This window comes from Salvelinus fontinalis, chromosome 12, assembly GCF_029448725.1.
Source record: "Salvelinus fontinalis isolate EN_2023a chromosome 12, ASM2944872v1, whole genome shotgun sequence".
NCBI classification, from domain to species: Eukaryota; Metazoa; Chordata; class Actinopteri; order Salmoniformes; family Salmonidae; genus Salvelinus; species Salvelinus fontinalis.
The window spans coordinates 2,765,896-2,782,592 of record NC_074676.1 but is presented as its reverse complement, the minus strand read 5'-3'; the positions used below and the strand labels follow the sequence as shown (position 1 = coordinate 2,782,592).

Here is a 16,697-nt window from a genome sequence, read left to right as displayed (position 1 = left end):
CATACTAATTTGAGTGTCCCGGATTTACGTTTACTATGTTACTAGTCTATGAGACAAGGCTGGTATTTTTCATGTGTAGGTGTGATTCACTAAGATTACATTTTGTTCTCATTTTAAAGTAACTGTCCAGTGTTTCCAGATTTCTATGAAATATGACCTATAATGAATTACAATATGAGGGAAATGGTTTTTCTTCCATAAAATGTGAATTAAGTGTGTTAAAATGCAGCTTTTCTGTGTTAGAATGATGTAGGCGTACCCCAAAAATAGAATGATGTCGGGGTATACCGGTCATTAAAAATATTCATGCGAGTAGACCGCTGATTGGCCAGCTCATCATCCTCTATGAGGCAATAGCAAGCATTTTTCAAACAGTCTGTTTGAGAAACAAGTTTGAGGTGGGCTTTTTGAAGTGTATTTTTTCTCCAATTCATGCTTTGGCCACAAATAAAAGTATAGGATTAGTTATTTGGGTATGAGTTAACAGAATATTGGTTGTTTTAGGCTAGGTTTCTGTACATCGGGTATGTAAAAAGGGCTTTATAGGTACATTTGATTGAATATGAACTTTTAAAAGGTAGATATCCATTGGACAGTTACTTGATCAGAGAAGCAAAACACACGTCAAAGGACTCAGCATCACTTCCTTATTGGGAGTTTAAGGTTAGCAAAGGGTGCTTGCTTCCCTGGTGTTTTGCAAAGCAAAGATATAATAGAGAGTTTGAACATTGAGGTTTCTACCTAAAGTATTATGATGCATTTACATGACACAACCAATTCCATGGCAGCCATGTTAGCCGCACATGGGCGGTATTGATGATGTTATCAAAAAGAGAGGATATGCATTCAGCTTTAGGTAACATCTGTGTTCAACATTGTTATAACAATCCACAGTAGGTTAAAAGTCCTTTTCACCTGTCATTCAGTTGCCAGCTTTGATTAAAAAAATGTAGAACACGTATGGTATCACTGCAATATTTCTTGATTTGGCCTTGCAAAAGGTGAAACAGTCCCAGGCGCATTTGTTATTGTTTTTGTTTTGTTTCGGAAAAGGAGGAGATGAGCTTCCAGAAAAGTAATTTTTTAAAGAATCGTAGGACACACTGCTGTTCTATCGCGTGTGCAATGATATGCAATGATGTCTGAGGGAATAAAACAGTGTTCGTTGTTTGACGTGATATTCGTCGTCGTGATATCGCAAACTGACATGGCAGTTTCACCACAACAGATTCCAATGTAATCCTATATGATCACCTCACACCTCGCTTTTCCACTTTTTTTCAGCTCCTGTGATGAGTCGATTTATTAGAAGAGCATCAGGTGAGTGTGTTTTTTGTTGTTGTTTCTGGTGTGTTAGGGTGGAACAAAAGCCTGAACATTATGAGTACAGTGGTTGCTCCACTAAAAATGTGTTATTATGCTGCGGGACTTAGAGGTAATATTGTGGTTTAGTACGGTACCCTGCGTCACCACTTCATTGCTCCAGACCACCACAAGGGGGAGTTAGAGCACTGATTATGCTTTTGGGTCCTACTGTGTCTCTAACTGACAATGAATGGGCGACATAAACCTAAATAGAAACTGATAATTGTGCACGACTTCAGTATTACTTACTAAAACTGTTGTTACACTAAGGTTTTATTTTATTTTATTTTGTTAGGATTATTTTGCTCTTACTGTAGTATTGTAGCCCTCTCCCGACTGGTTACGTTGTACAGTGCTTGAGTGGTGCAAAGATCTAAGACACTGCGTAGCAGTCCAAACTGTGTTGCAACAGATGCTGGTTCAATACCTGTGCTGGCCTCGACTGGGAGACCCATGAGATGACTGTAGGTATTTGGTTTCTCTCCCTCTAAAAACATAAATAAATAATTCTAAATAACAAACTGGCTTTATTTACAAATTAGTAACAATGTCTCACCCCATGTTCAGGATTGGTGTTTTTCTCTCTCATTTTACGTTATTTGAAAACAAAATCATCTCCAAAATATTGTTCTTTTTTTAAACAAAGCGATTATGATTATTATTAATTTAGAATTATATAAAAGCCTCTTGGATATTCTCACAGATATATTATTAACCCAGTTATTAGCAGGACAATATATATGGGTCATATTGGTGGCACCCGAGTGGCACACAATGGGATTGCCTTGCAGTTCTCCAGCTGTATCCACTGAAAGCACACGAGGTTCAAGGCACGAGGGCAGGGGGCACAGGATGGGCTGTAGAGCTGCACACAGAAGACAGACCTAGCCCATGGGGAAGGGAGGAAGAGGAAGGGGGGGGGGGTGGACCACCACCCCACCACTCTGGGTAGCACAGAGCAACACTTTAAGGGGCGTTGCTCTAATAATGGAGCTGACTAGGGAGACGTTCCCGCTGTTCTTAGTGCCAGTCTGCACGTTCAAACTAAAACAATGTAACTAATAATGGCATTATTAATAAAATAATCATTAATAAAATAATTATAAAAATACTCTTTCAAAATACGAAGTTTATTTAGTAATGGCTCCATAAAGAAATACTATGGGAATAAATATCACTGATTTACAGAAATATTGTAACAAAGTTGTCTAATGAAGGTAAACTGTCAGGTGTGAAGGTAAGACCCAGATGCAGACCACGTCGAATAAACAACAGTTTAATATTCCAACAGGGGCAGGCAATAGACAGTTCAAGGCAGGCAGGGGTCAGTAAACCAGAGGTGGGGCAACGGTACCGGTCGGCAGGCAGGCTTAGGGTCGGGCAGGCAGAGTGGTCAGGCAGGCGTGCTCGGAGTCAGGACAGGCAAGGGTCAAAGGCAGGAGGGTGAGAAAACAGAGACTGGAAAAGCAGGAGCTGAGACACAAAATTCTGGTTGATTTGAAAAGAGAAGACGAACTGGCAACAGACAAACAGAGAACACAGGTATAAATACACAGGGGATAACGGGGAAGATGGGAGACACCTGGATGGGGTGGAGACAATCACAAAGACAGATGAAACAGTTCAGGGTGTGACATAAACAAATTGTTGCTTACTGGAAAATACTCTTTCAAACACACACGGTCACGTTGTACAGCGCCATTATGGCTATTAGCAGGTAGCTGGACAATAGACTAGTCTAGAAGGAGGGTAGGGAGAGAATTCTATCATCAAATGTATTTCTTAGTTAGGTTGGCTGTATCACAACCGGCCGTGATTGGTTGTACTTTCAGTTTAATCCACCACAAAAGACAAAACAAATGATACAGCAAAAAGTATTATGTGTTACATCTAAAAACAGAAATAAATGTTTTGGCCTTTATTCAGATTACAATTGCTCACTTTCGTTTTTTTGAAAACGAAATAACCTCCAAAATATCGTGAACAATTATCAAGTTGTATGGCACAGTCATACAGCCCGGCACCTACAAAAAGCTGAGTGACTCACTCATTCATGGCTTTGGATCAAAATAAATAAGTACCAACATTTTTCTGATAGTCTTTAATAAATAAATGTTTTGGTTATCCTGACTTGGACACCATGTACAGTATTATAATAGCCCATTATGGGCTATTAGCAGGACGATATACTTTTACCAACACCTCTCTGTATTTTGATACTTTGTGGATGGGGCCTCCGGAGTGGATGGGGACTCCCGCAGTGCAAAATGCAATGCTACAGATGCAGGTTCGATACCAGTGCCGGCCGCCACCGGGAGACCCATGAGGTGGCTTTTGGTTTTAATTTAGAATCCTCCAATCCTCCATATGTAATTATTGGCGGAGAGTCACGTCATATTTTTCGATATACTGTAGGCCTACCGTAGGCAACATGAGTCTCACTAGTGTTGAGTAATGTGCTGTTAAAAGTGGTGTATGCCTTATTTATTTAAAGAGCATATTGAAGATAGAAGCAATAGGATTTTAAGCAAAAGCCTACAACTATTTTAGCACCATTTTGCGCTGCTCTGAGACAAGCAGGGGGACTGGTCTTGATAAATCAATGTGATTTTTATTTTCACTGAATCTCCGTTTGGGTATTGGGTAGACTACAATCATACAATTAGGGTGTAGAAATGTTATGCTCTTAGTGTAACCTTTATTTAACTAGGCAAGTCAGTCAAGAACAAATTCTTATTTACAAGGACAGTCGTGGAATTGAACCCTGGAATCTTCCATTTTCTACAGTACGGTACTTCTCTGTCTGGCCTGTTCGTTCAGTCAGCAGTCTACTTACAAAACCGAGATCTCTTACTCAAGTAGACTTTCTGAAGTTACACAGGTAGTCAGGCTGCATACTTTTTTAGGTCCACTCTGTAGTAAAGATCACAGAATGTTTTTAGCTCTATTCTATCATATTCTTTTGATTTAGTTTAAAATTAGAGTAAGAATGAGTATGTAGGACAGGTAACGTCTCCGGTCGTTGTGGATATGAAAATCCCCTGGATAATGTAACTGGTTGGCAGTAACACTCACAGAGGCCATTAATCCGATCTCTTCCTCCACTGTGTTTCATTTGACCCGGCCTCTGCTTACAATAGAGATGAATTATCACCGTCATCTCGATCTTCCTTTAACAAACCCCAGGAAGGAAGTCAATCACAAAATGATGCAGGTTGACATGAGATGAAACTAGCGGCAGCGGGACCGTGTTGATATGCGGATCCATCCTAGTCTGTTGCGTGGGAAGTCGAGGTTATTGATGGAGACGGACAGACAGAGGAGTGACTATACTGTTATTTGGATGGTTAGTAAGAGGATGGTTGGCTGGAGGCATCTAGGAGCCAATTGGCTAGGCCGGTCAACGATACTGACCACTGCGCTCACCAATGAGCGTAGCACTCAGTCTGGTTGACCAGGCTAGCTGTTGGGCACTCATGCCAGAAGAAAGGTGAAAAGAGAGGCCCCCTGGCCAGCCATCTTTAAAGTCGTCAGGGGAGGTTTGGGGTCAGTGCCTTTGTTTTTTGTGTGGTATTAGAGAAGCTGAACTGTCGTCACTTTGTGAAAAAGGTCTATGGCATCTTCAATCATAAAGTCTTTATTGTGTCAACTTCAAGTGTAAAATGAAGGTATTATCACCCCATAATAAGCTCTGGCTCAATTCTGGTTGCGTTAACTCACTCTTTATCTCTCGGATCTGTTTAAAAAGTGATACTTTATTATGATTACTAAATCTCTCAGAGATGTCATGGATATCTACATATTTTTTACAATATATTCCTTTGTTGGAAGATGGACCTCGTATTATCTTTAATGAATCTCTTACACAGACAACGTACATCTTGACGAAGTTCGTTATAGGCCCAATACATTAAAACAAGGTTGTGTTTAATAAAATAATTGTACACAAAGGCTCTAAATCCACCGTGAATAAGACAGTTGCTTAGAAGACGAGGACCAGTAATGGATGAGATACCGTGTCACTTTTTCTACATTTCTTAGATTTTTTTTGTTAACCTTTTCTGACAAGCAACGTATGTCTTGAACAGAATGTGTCTGTTTCTGGTCAGCATATTTCATTTTCAGTGAATGTGAATGTCTTGCAGTGACTTTTAATAATCTCTTCTATCATACAGTGTGTGCCGAGGCATTCAACCCTGATGAAGACGAGGAGGACAAAGAGCAGAGGGTAAGATGGCCCTGCATTTCAAAAAGGGGCACCGTACAAGAAACTATTACAGAGACTACAGAGGAACTGTTGAAGAAATGAACTCTCTGGAGATAAAAAAAAAAATGATGACAAGCCAAATGTCTATGTTTTCTAAATGATGTTGTACTAGATGAGTATTGGTATTAGTGCATGGAGTATACAGATAGTTGGATGTGAAGGACAAGAAGAAGTGTTCTTTCGAACTATCTTTGTCAATGACATAGCATGTGGGTGCTTTCCCAGGTTGCCCACCCTAAAACAGACGAGCAGAGGCAAAGACTACAGGAGGCCTGCAGAGACATCCTCCTGTTTAAAAACCTGGACCCGGTAAGATGAAGAATGTTATATTTTTATTCTCTCATCGTACTGCAGTGGGTCTCCCTTTCCCTCCATTCACTATCTGCTATGCTTCATTACACACGCACACGCACGCACACGCACACACTCTATACACAGAAAAGAGAACAGAACAGCCCGGGGCCAGTAGCTTTGTGCCATGGCCCGATGCACTGTGGGATTGTTTTGCCAATTATTTGTAAGTACTGTAACAGCATGTAGCGAGGAATCAAGTTGAAGTATTCATGTATGATGCCGTGTAATGAGTAATGTGTAGCCTAGGGCCTTACTATTACAAATACTCAATACAATGTTTTCTATTTGAATAGACTGCTTGTTTGATACAATCCTCAGGTCTTTGTTTCAGTCTGTGTTTTTATTTCTTGTTTGTTTTCCCATACCACAGGAACAATTTTCGCAAGTACTTGACGCCATGTTTGAGAAGTTCTTTGCGGTAGGAGAGCACATCATAGATCAAGATGACGATGGGGATAACTTCTACGTTATAGAAAGGTCAACCCTGACACACTATAGTAACCTTGACACCTAACAACCTCATCAAGAGGTTTGGACTTCTTGGCGTAATGGTTCAACTGTCGGACTGACAAACCTTTCGGGGGTTACTCCCCAAATGTTCCTCAATACATCATAGTATATTTGCCAATAGTTTCATTTCAGTTCAACACTGTATTTGTCTTGAAAGGACTGTTATATGATCCAAATGGTTCTCTCTAAATCTCGTCCTCTCTCCCCCCCTCTCTCAGAGGGATATTTGATATCTGCATGAGGGTTGATGGCATTGAGAAGACTGTGGGAGCCTATGATAACCGGGGGAGCTTTGGAGAGCTGGCCCTGATGTACAACACCCCCAGGGCGGCTACCATCATAGCCACCTCGCCTGGAGCTCTCTGGTGCCTGGTGAGTTTTTCTCTTCCCTAAACTGTTCCTCATAGTACATGCAGTAACCGACAGTACTGTACAGTGCATATTGTATGATGGGGTAGCAGTTGTCTGGCAGTTGTCTGGCACATTGACCGTTCTGGAAAACGGTCAATGTCAGCATGGCTCAGTCGTCAATTTTGCATCAATCACATGGACAAAATGCCTGTAAGGTGGTGCAAAGTATTCAGACCCCTTGACTTTTCCCACATTTTGTTACGTTACGCCTTATTCTAAAATGGATTAAATATTTTTCCCCCTCATCAATCTACACACAATACCCATAATGACAAAGCAAAAAAAGGTTTTTAGAAATAAAAATAAATAACTGAAATAATTCATTTACATAAGTATTCAGACCCTTTACTCAGTATTTTGTTGAAGCACCTTTGGCAGCGATTACAGCCTCAAATCTTCTTGGGTATTACGTTACAAGCTTGGCACTCCTGTATTTGTTCGAACTTCCACTCTTCTCTGCAGATCCTCTCAAGCTCTGTCAGGTTGGATGGGGAGTGTCGCTGCACAGCTATTTTCAGGTCTCTCCAGAGATGTTTGATCGGGTTCATGTCCGGGCTCTGGCTGGGCCACTCAGAGACTTGTCCCGAAGCCACTCCTGCGTTGTCTTGGCGGCGTGCTTAGGGTCATTGTCCTGTTTGAAGGTGAACCTTCACCCCAGTCTGAGGTCCTGAGCGCTCTGGAGCAGGTTTTCATCAAGGATCTCTCTGTACTTTGCTCCGTTCATTTTTCTTTCAATCCTGACAGTCTCCCAGTCCCTGCCATTGAAAAACATCCACACAGCATGATGTTGCCTCCACCATGCTTCACCATAGGGATGGTGCCAGGTTTCCTCCAGACGTGACGCTTGGCATTCAGACCAGAATTCAATCTTGGTTTCATCAGATGAGAGAATCTGGTTTCTCATGGTCTGAGTCTTTTAGGTGCCTTCTGGCAAACTCCAAGTGGGCTGTCATGTATCTTTCACTGAGGAGTCTGGCCAATCCTGAGCAAGGCAGTTAACCCACTGTTCCCCGGGTGCCGAAGACGTGGATGTCGATTAAGGCAGCCCCCCGCACCTCTCTGATTCAGTCGAGGAAGCTAAACTCCTAGGTATAACATCGGATGGTCAATTATCATGGTCAAGTCATATTGACAAATGAGTTGTGAAGATGTGGAGGGGTATGTCTATGAAAAAGTTCTGCGTTTTTTTACACAGACATCAACTGTACTAGTTGTTCAGGCTCTGGTCTTGTCCAATATTGATTACTGTCCAGTAAAATGGTGAAGTGCAGCAAAGAAATACCAAGCAAAGCTGCAGCTGGCTCAAACAGAACAGCATGCCTTGCTGCATACAGCACTAACATCAACAACATGCCAGTTTTTCCTGGTTGAGGCTTGATAAGAGATGATCATCTTCTCTTTTAGTTTTTATGAGAAATATTACTGCGACGAAAATTCCAGATTGTATGCATAATTAAATAACATTTAGCTCAGACACCCGTACACACCCCACAAGACATGCCACCAGGGGTCTCTTCACAGTCCCCAAGTCCAAAAGGAATTCACGGGAACACACGGGTTATTCTCAAGAAACTGGCACTTGACAAAATAATAAATGTTTAGAAAAAGAAACACATTTTCAACCATAATTCCTCTTGGATTACTAAGATTTGGATCTTTAGCTATTTAATGAATAATTATTGTTATGTTTATTGATCAGATATTATGCATTTTACCACAATTTCCAAAACTACCAATGCAAAAATTCTCATTACCGCAATAGTTTTCAAAGTCCAAAAAAGATAAACATAATTTTTTTTACATTTCTCACTTATTGAAAAGGCCTGAGTTTTAAGCATAACACTGCAAACAAATATATTACAAATTTAATTATACACATTTATGTTGTAATTTATCTCATTACCGCAACACATAACCTTTTCTGAATCTTGTTGTTTTTATCATAATTACTTGTTATGATGTGCTCATCTAAGGACTACTCTTCTAGATGATCCATCATGGGTGAAAACAACTTTAAAAAAATGTATTAGTGTTTTTACAGCAAATCAAAAAATATGTTGCCGTAATGAGAAAGACATTGGGTTTTTACGTAATAAATATTATAGTTTCATGTAAACTTCAACCAGTATAAAACATTTATGATTTATGGACAAACTACAGCAACATATTTTGTGTTTTATTCAAATAAGTTAGGTTTTTCTAAAGTAAAATTGTATAAAATGACCAGAGAATTTAATCTGGACGCATTTCGGTAATGAGAATTTGGGTGAAAATGTACAAAATTCAGACGAAAATGTTAAATATATTTAAATTAAGACACTGTGCCATAAACTAAGCATCTTAGTCTTCAGAATGATAGCTGATTGTTGCAGATGCGTCATGGTTTTCCAACTCACTTTGTTACCGCCATGATTAAAACCGGTTTAAGAATCACCCACCACAGTATTATATAGAGCTATCTCCAATTACTCAACCAAACAGCAAAATTACAACAAAAAAATTATGAAACAACATCTCATGGCACAATAGGGACTGTGAAATGACACACACACAAACATTCACTTTCTAGTCATTTAGCTAACTCTTATCCAGAGCGACTTGGGCCTTGCTCAAGGGCACATCGACAGATTTTTCAGCTAATTGCCTCAGGTATTCAGGTCAGAAATCTTTCAGTTACTGGCCCAACACTCTTAACTGCTAGGCTACCTGCCACCCACACATAGACACACTCTATCACACTCTAACACGCAATCTACCCGTACATTATTATTTTGCTGTATCGTTTGTATATTGTTGTATTGTAGATTTATGTGACTGTTCTTGTCTATGAGTGTATCAGTGTTTTGTTATTTGTCGTGTTTTATGTTTTTGTGTGGACCCCAGGAAGAATAGCTGCTGCTTCGGTAAAAGCTAATGGGAATCCGGATAAACCAACCAATGATAATAGCTTGATATAATAATAGGACACTTCTGCAGCTTTTTGGGGAAAATCTTGACATTGGTTAGAGATGCAGCTCCCTCTGCTGGAAAACGTTATGTTGGACACAGGGACTAAAAGGAAAAACGAATCATTGGAGTGGAAATAATACTGCACTGAACAAAACAATCCCAAATTGTGGACTGTTTGTCTTGACTATATCATTCACCAGACATCGACATGACTTGTTGTTTTCATCTTACCATTATAAATGATTAAATATATACTGACTAGAGGTCGACCGATTATGATTTTTCAACGCCGATACCGATACCGATTATTGGAGGACAAAAAAGCTGATGCCGATTAATCGGCCGATTTAAAAAAAATGTATATATATGATATATATGATATATATGATGATATACACACACACATTTTTGTAATAATGACAATTGCAACAATACTGAAAGAACAATGAACACTTTTATTTTAACTTAATATAATACATAAATAAAATCAATTTAGTCTCAAATAACATGAGAACATATGTTAAAACGAACCACCAGCTTTCAAGTTTTAGGCTGTAGTGCAGAAAGCAGAGCTTGTCTGCATGGTCCCCTGTCAGTCTGCTCCTCCGCGAAACACAGACCTTATTTGAAGTAGATCAAGACATTCTCTATGGAAGACATGAACGGTAAAATAACGAAAGGAGCCCCTTTCAAGTGCAGCCGCAAGTTATTACAGGAATTATAACGCGTCGACTATTTCTCTCTAAACCATATACCTTTAACTAATCCGGAAACTATCACCTCGAAAACAAAACGTTTATTCCGTTCCGTATTTTATCTAACGGGTGGCATCCATGAGTCAAAATATTCCTGTTACATTGCACAACCTTCAATGTTATGTCATAATTACGTAACATTCTGGCAAATTAGTTTGCAAAGAGCCAGGCGGCCCAAACTGTTGCATATACCCTGACTCTGCGTGCAATAAACGCAAGAGAAATGACACAATTTCACCTGGTTCATATTGCCTGCTAACCAGGATTTCTTTTAGCTAAATATGCAGGTTTAAAAATATATACTTGTGTATTGATTTTAAGAAAGGCATTGATGTTTATAGTTAAGTACACATTGGAGCAATGACAGTCATTGATTGATTGTTTTTTATAAGATAAGTTTAATGCTAGCTAGCAACTTACCTTAGCTTACTGCATTCGCGTAACAGGCAGGCTCCTCGTGGAGTGCAATGTAATCAGGTGTTAGAGCATTGGACTAGTTAACTGTAAGGATGCAAGATTGGATCCCCCGAGCTGACAAGGTTAAAAATCTGTCGTTCTGCCTCGTTCCTAGGCCGTCATTGAAAATAAGAACGTGTTCTTAACTGACTTGCCTAGTTAAATAAAGATTAAATAAAGGTGTAAAAAATATATATATAATAAAATCGGCGCTCAAAAATACCGGCCATTAATCGGCCATAATACTGACAACTGTGTCTGTTTGTTCTCAGGATCGTCTGACGTTCAGGAGGATCATTGTAAAGAACAACGCTTTGAAGAGGAGACTTTATGAGGAGTTCATTGAATCTCTTCCATTCCTTACGTCACTAGAGGTATCGGTCTATTGTGTTTCTATCTTTATCAGTAGAATTTGTTTTTGTGTACGCAACGTGCATTTTCTCTCTCACATTAGTACAAACTGCAATCCAATCAGTGTGTGCCCTGTTATCCCCAGCTTTAAGATCATGTGTAATTTAAAGTATAGAACAAACTCATCCCTGCAAACCAGTCTCAACAAAGTTTGCCTTCCCTGTTATCCCCAGCTTTCAGAGAGAATGAAAGTAGTGGACGTGCTGTCTTCTAAACCATTCAGCGATGAAGAACAGATCATCTCTCAGGTATTGTTTTCTCAATCTTCTATTCTATTCTATATGATCCTGCCAGGTAATTGCACTTTTTGCTAGTATTTCTTTCATTCTAATGTATTGTTTATTTGCTATTTGAAATACTGTAATGTGTGTTCTGTTGCAGGGTGATCTAGCAGATTGTTTTTATATAGTTGAATCTGGTCAAGTTAGAATCACCATGAAAAGAAGCAGGGTAAGTTTGTCTCTAAGACATTACAGATTTGAATGTATCATACATAGAAATTTAGTTAAGATGGATTTGTGTGATATTTTTTTAATGACATTTTTTGTGGGATTTTACCCCCTTTTTCTCCCCAATTTCGATCTTGTCTCATCGCTGCAGCTCCCCAACGGGCTCGTGAGGTGAAGGTCAAGTCATGCGTCCTCCGAAACATGACCCACCAAACCGCGCTTCTTAACACCTGCCTGCTTAACCTGGAAGCCAGCCGCACCAATGTGTCGGAGGAAACACCGTTCAACTGACAACCGAGGTCAGCCTGCAGGCGCCCGGCCCGCCACAAGGAGTCACTAGAGTGAGATGAGCCAAGTAAAGCCCCCCCCCCCAGCCAAACCCTCCCCTAACCCGGACGATGCGCCGCCCTATGGGACTCCCGATCACGGCCGGTTGTGATACAGCCCAGGATCGAACCCGGGTCTGTAGTGACGCTTCTAGCACTGCGATGCAGTGCCTTAGACCGCTGCGCCACTCAGGAGGCCATTTGTGGGATATTATGTTGTTTATGTTGCGCTCTTATGTCTTCTCTCTAGACGAAAAAAGACCAAGAGGATGAGGAGGTCGATATAGCCACGTGCTCAAGAGGGCAGTACTTTGGAGAACTGGCTTTGGTCACAAACAAACCCAGAGCTGCTTCAGCTTATGCTGTGGGAAGTGTTAAATGTTTAGGTATACTGCCTTTACTCTGTGGGCTGTGTCTCAAATTTTTATATACTCCTCTGTCCTTGTCCTACATTTTTCTCATATCTCATTAGAGTCTCCTCCAATTCGGTTTGAGAGGAATTGGAGAAACAAGGACAGAAGACATAAGGATTTAAGGGCTAATAAAGTTTCCAAACACAATCATGGGCTGTTCTCATTCTTTGTCAATGTGGATCTTTGTCAGATCAGGACCTACACGTGATATAAGTCATCTATCTAGTCATCCCTTCCTGTGTCTGACACCTCTCCTCTTGTGTTTACCAGTTATGGACGTCCAGGCATTTGAGAGGTTGCTGGGCCCCTGCATGGACATCATGAAGAGAAACATTGCAAATTACGAAGAGCAGCTGGTCACGTTGTTTGGAAATAGCACCACTGACATCGAGGGAAAAAACCTATGAAATCCAGAAAGGGAAAAAAGACTAAGTGAGATACATTATGATGAAGGTGTGAGAAACCAGGATAACACTTTAACTTGACACCCAGCATCATAACACGTTATGACATGGTCATAAACATGTCATAATATGTCATAAAAGCTGACATAACATGTAATAACATGGTCACAATACTGTCATGACCCATATAGTTACACCTGTTGTGAGATATATTGCGTTATTTTATGGCTGGTTATGACACCTACATAAGAATGTATTTGTGCTTTTCCCTGCCAAGAAGTTTCCTTCTTTTTTTTTGTCTCTGTCATATTTTAAATAAATTGCAGAAAATGCACTTTATGACACTGTCATGAAGCATTATGCCCATCCTGTGTCACTTTAATCGGGACTAAGAAAATACTCTTTATGGCCCTGTGAAGAAGCATTATGACTATCATAATCATATAAGCCAGATAGGCCTATCACGTACATGCCCTTATGTCAGTCATAAATAGGGTGTCTCGTCCTGCTCCTGGAATCTGCTCCTGCATTCATCCCAGTCATCAGCAACAGAACATTGGGGTAGAGATGTCTGACATCAATGTGTGGACAATTACAATCATAATTTAATATGGTTAATTTCATAAAATGTTATATAACATAAACATACTTTTGACAAGTAGGCAATGGTGTAATGGAATGTTTTGCCTTGTGTGGTAGGTTTTGTGGGTTTTAACACTCTTACGTAGGTGTCATAACCAGCCATAAAATAACACAATACATGTCTCAACCGGTCTAAATATATGTGTCATGACAGTGTTACAGCTGTTATGACATAATGACGGGTGTCAAATAAAGTGTTGCCGAAACCAGTGGGTAGAAAGTATTGATTTCCGTTCTGAAAATGTGAAACACAGTATGTCACCATTAGTGATTTAGATAGGGTAAGACAAAATGTGTAAGTTTGATTCCAGATGACACAATGGTATGTTTTAAAGGATTTTGTCTGGGAGTAATATTTTTCTTGAAAGAAAGATGCGTGTTAATCCAAAATGTGAACGTTAATTTGTTCTGTCCTCACAACTTTTTCCTCTTAGATTTTCTACAAGTGTGCATTTTATTGAATTTATCACATTTTGACATTTTAACTCACTGTTTGTATAATGATCACTATAACATTATAGATGATATATAAATTGTCCTTTCAAATATTCTGATATCGTATTTCATCATGTGCCAAAGGCCATTCAAATCCTTGTTAGATTATGATGGTGTCATCAAAACTTCACAGTAATTATCGCATTTCACAGTTAACAAGTTTTTTTTGTTAATAATTTGATATTCTCATGTTGACATATCTTTTAGCAAGGGGGACCGTGCATTTAATAGGATACAGAAGGGAACTAGGTCCTTTTGTTTCAACATGGTGGTAAGAACAAACAATCTTGTCATCAGAAAATAAGGGAAAAAGAGATCTTTCTACATCGGAGAATGTAAATGTACTTATGGAAGCAGTAGTCCTTTTATCATTGCAAATGTGTCTCCTCAAACATGTGATTCAACTCCCTGAACATGTCTGTGAACAAACTGTAATACATTATTCACTGTGTGCTTTAAGAAACAGTTAATAATGCCATACTTTTGCACAACAAAATAATCATAGTTTTGTAAGAATATAAATACAGTTGGCTGACCATCTTTGAGCGCTTGAATCCTCTAAGCTGCAGCACTAGACACTAGTTACCATACCGGTAATATGGTATTTGAACCGTTATTGTCTTTAATGAACTAGTTTATTTTACTTGTGTTTCTCATTTTAAATGTACAACATTAATTATTAAATGCAACTGTTCTCGTGTGCCAGTGACACATAATAATATGCAGTTTTTAGCCATGACTTCAAGGACATTGATAATGTGTGTCCAAATGACACCCTATTCCCTACATAATGCACTGCTTTTGACCAGAGCCCTATGGGTCCTGGTCCAAAGTAGTTCACTATATAGGGAATAGGGTGCCATTTGGTACACAACCATAGTTATATTGCATTTATTGCTGTCTACCTCTACATAAATTGCAAACAACATGTACCTTTTGGAAAACGTGCACAATGGTCCCCTGCTTTCTCAATAGCAGCCTCTCTCTCTCTCTCTCTCTCTCTCTCTCTCTCTCTGTCTCTCTCAATTCAACTCAATTCAAAGGGCTTTATTGGCATGAGAAACATATGTTTACATTGCCAAAGCAAGTGAAACAGATAAACAAAAATGAAATAAACAATCAGAAATGAGCAGTAACATTACATTTACAAAAGTTTCAAAAGAATAGAGACATTTAACATGTTATATTATGGCTATGTACAGTGTTGTAACAATGTGCAAATAGTTGAAGTACAAAACTGAAAATAAATAAACTGATAAATATGGGTTGTATTTACAATGATGTTTGTGATTCACTGGTTGCCCTTTTCTTGTGGCAACAAGTCACAAATATTGCTGCTGTGATGGATCACTGTGGTATTTCACCTAATAAAAATGTGATTTGTTTTCCAATTCTTTGTGTAATCTGAAGGAAATATGTGTTTCTAATATGGCAGCCTCTCTCAATAGCAAGGCTGTTCCCACTGAGTCTGTACATAGTCAAAGCTTTTCTTAATTTTGGGCCAGTCACAGTGGCCAGGTATTCTGCCACTGGAGAGCCATCGCTGCTGACTTTGAAGAAGGGCGTAACTTTACTCATTATCTGCGAACAGTGAATGTCAAGTATGTGGTCCTGCAAGCACACCCATATTCCGGTTCCCTGTTCCACAACTACAAGGGGAAATTCTCCATTGTCCTCTTGGCGGATATGGATGCCAATTACCTCTTGGATGTCGGCAGCTACGGGAGGACGAGTGAGGGAGGCACTCTGGCCAACTCTGCCTTCGGTCATGCCCTAAGACATGGCACCCTCGACCTCCCCGAAGACAGCTGTGTTCCTGGAGCAAAGCACCGGGGACCCCAGACCCATAGGAGACAAGGCCTTTCCTCTCCGGAGAAACCTCATGCGGCCCTTCCCTGGAGCAAACATCCCTAGGAGGAACAGGGTCTTCAACTACCGCCTCACCCGAGCCAGGCTGACCGTCGAGTGCACCTTCAGCATTCTTGTGTCCCAGTAGTGGATGTACTGGCGAGTCATCGTGGTCCACCCTGCTAACACAGAGGCATGTGTGAAGTCTACTTGTGTCCTGCATAACTTCATGAGGACCAGGAGGGGACCATAAAATAACATGATGCTCACCGATGATGTCATTGGAAACACTTACCTTCCTCTATCTTTTTTTCCACAGAACATAGAAACGTGCTGTAGTTGGAGATGAAGATGATGAATACGAAGTTGAACAATATTGAAATGTCCCTTTAAGAGCCACCCACATTGAAATAAAATAGTATTCTTCCATTTACTAAGCTATGTCAATTGCAGTTAAACAAATCTCAGTTTCTCTCCCTTTGATTGAACTCCTTCTCAGGTGAGGGTGCTGTTCAGGTACGGGTAATGTCTGCATAAAAACAAAACAGGCTCTTTTAAGAGTCACCCATATTTAAAAAAATAAGTAACAATTAGACATCCTATAACGCACACCTACACACTTGTGTATCAATCTGATTGATT

General features: G+C 39.9%; 1 protein-coding gene across 1 annotated transcript in view; it reads left to right on the top strand.

Moving 5' to 3' along the window:
- The window catches only part of LOC129866623 (endoplasmin-like), a 71,973-nt gene extending 56,375 nt beyond the window's left edge, over positions 1 to 15,598 (top strand). Inside the window, exons 17-26 of the mRNA XM_055939385.1 lie at positions 1,285 to 1,320; positions 5,541 to 5,593; positions 5,858 to 5,941; positions 6,357 to 6,463; positions 6,715 to 6,868; positions 11,340 to 11,441; positions 11,652 to 11,726; positions 11,860 to 11,928; positions 12,504 to 12,639; positions 12,937 to 15,598. Of these exons, the coding sequence (XP_055795360.1) occupies positions 1,285 to 1,320; positions 5,541 to 5,593; positions 5,858 to 5,941; positions 6,357 to 6,463; positions 6,715 to 6,868; positions 11,340 to 11,441; positions 11,652 to 11,726; positions 11,860 to 11,928; positions 12,504 to 12,639; positions 12,937 to 13,073 (953 nt within the window). The 3' untranslated portion in view covers positions 13,074 to 15,598. The remainder of the gene's footprint in view (positions 1 to 1,284; positions 1,321 to 5,540; positions 5,594 to 5,857; positions 5,942 to 6,356; positions 6,464 to 6,714; positions 6,869 to 11,339; positions 11,442 to 11,651; positions 11,727 to 11,859; positions 11,929 to 12,503; positions 12,640 to 12,936) is intronic.
- Positions 15,599 to 16,697: the final 1,099 nt, after the last annotated feature.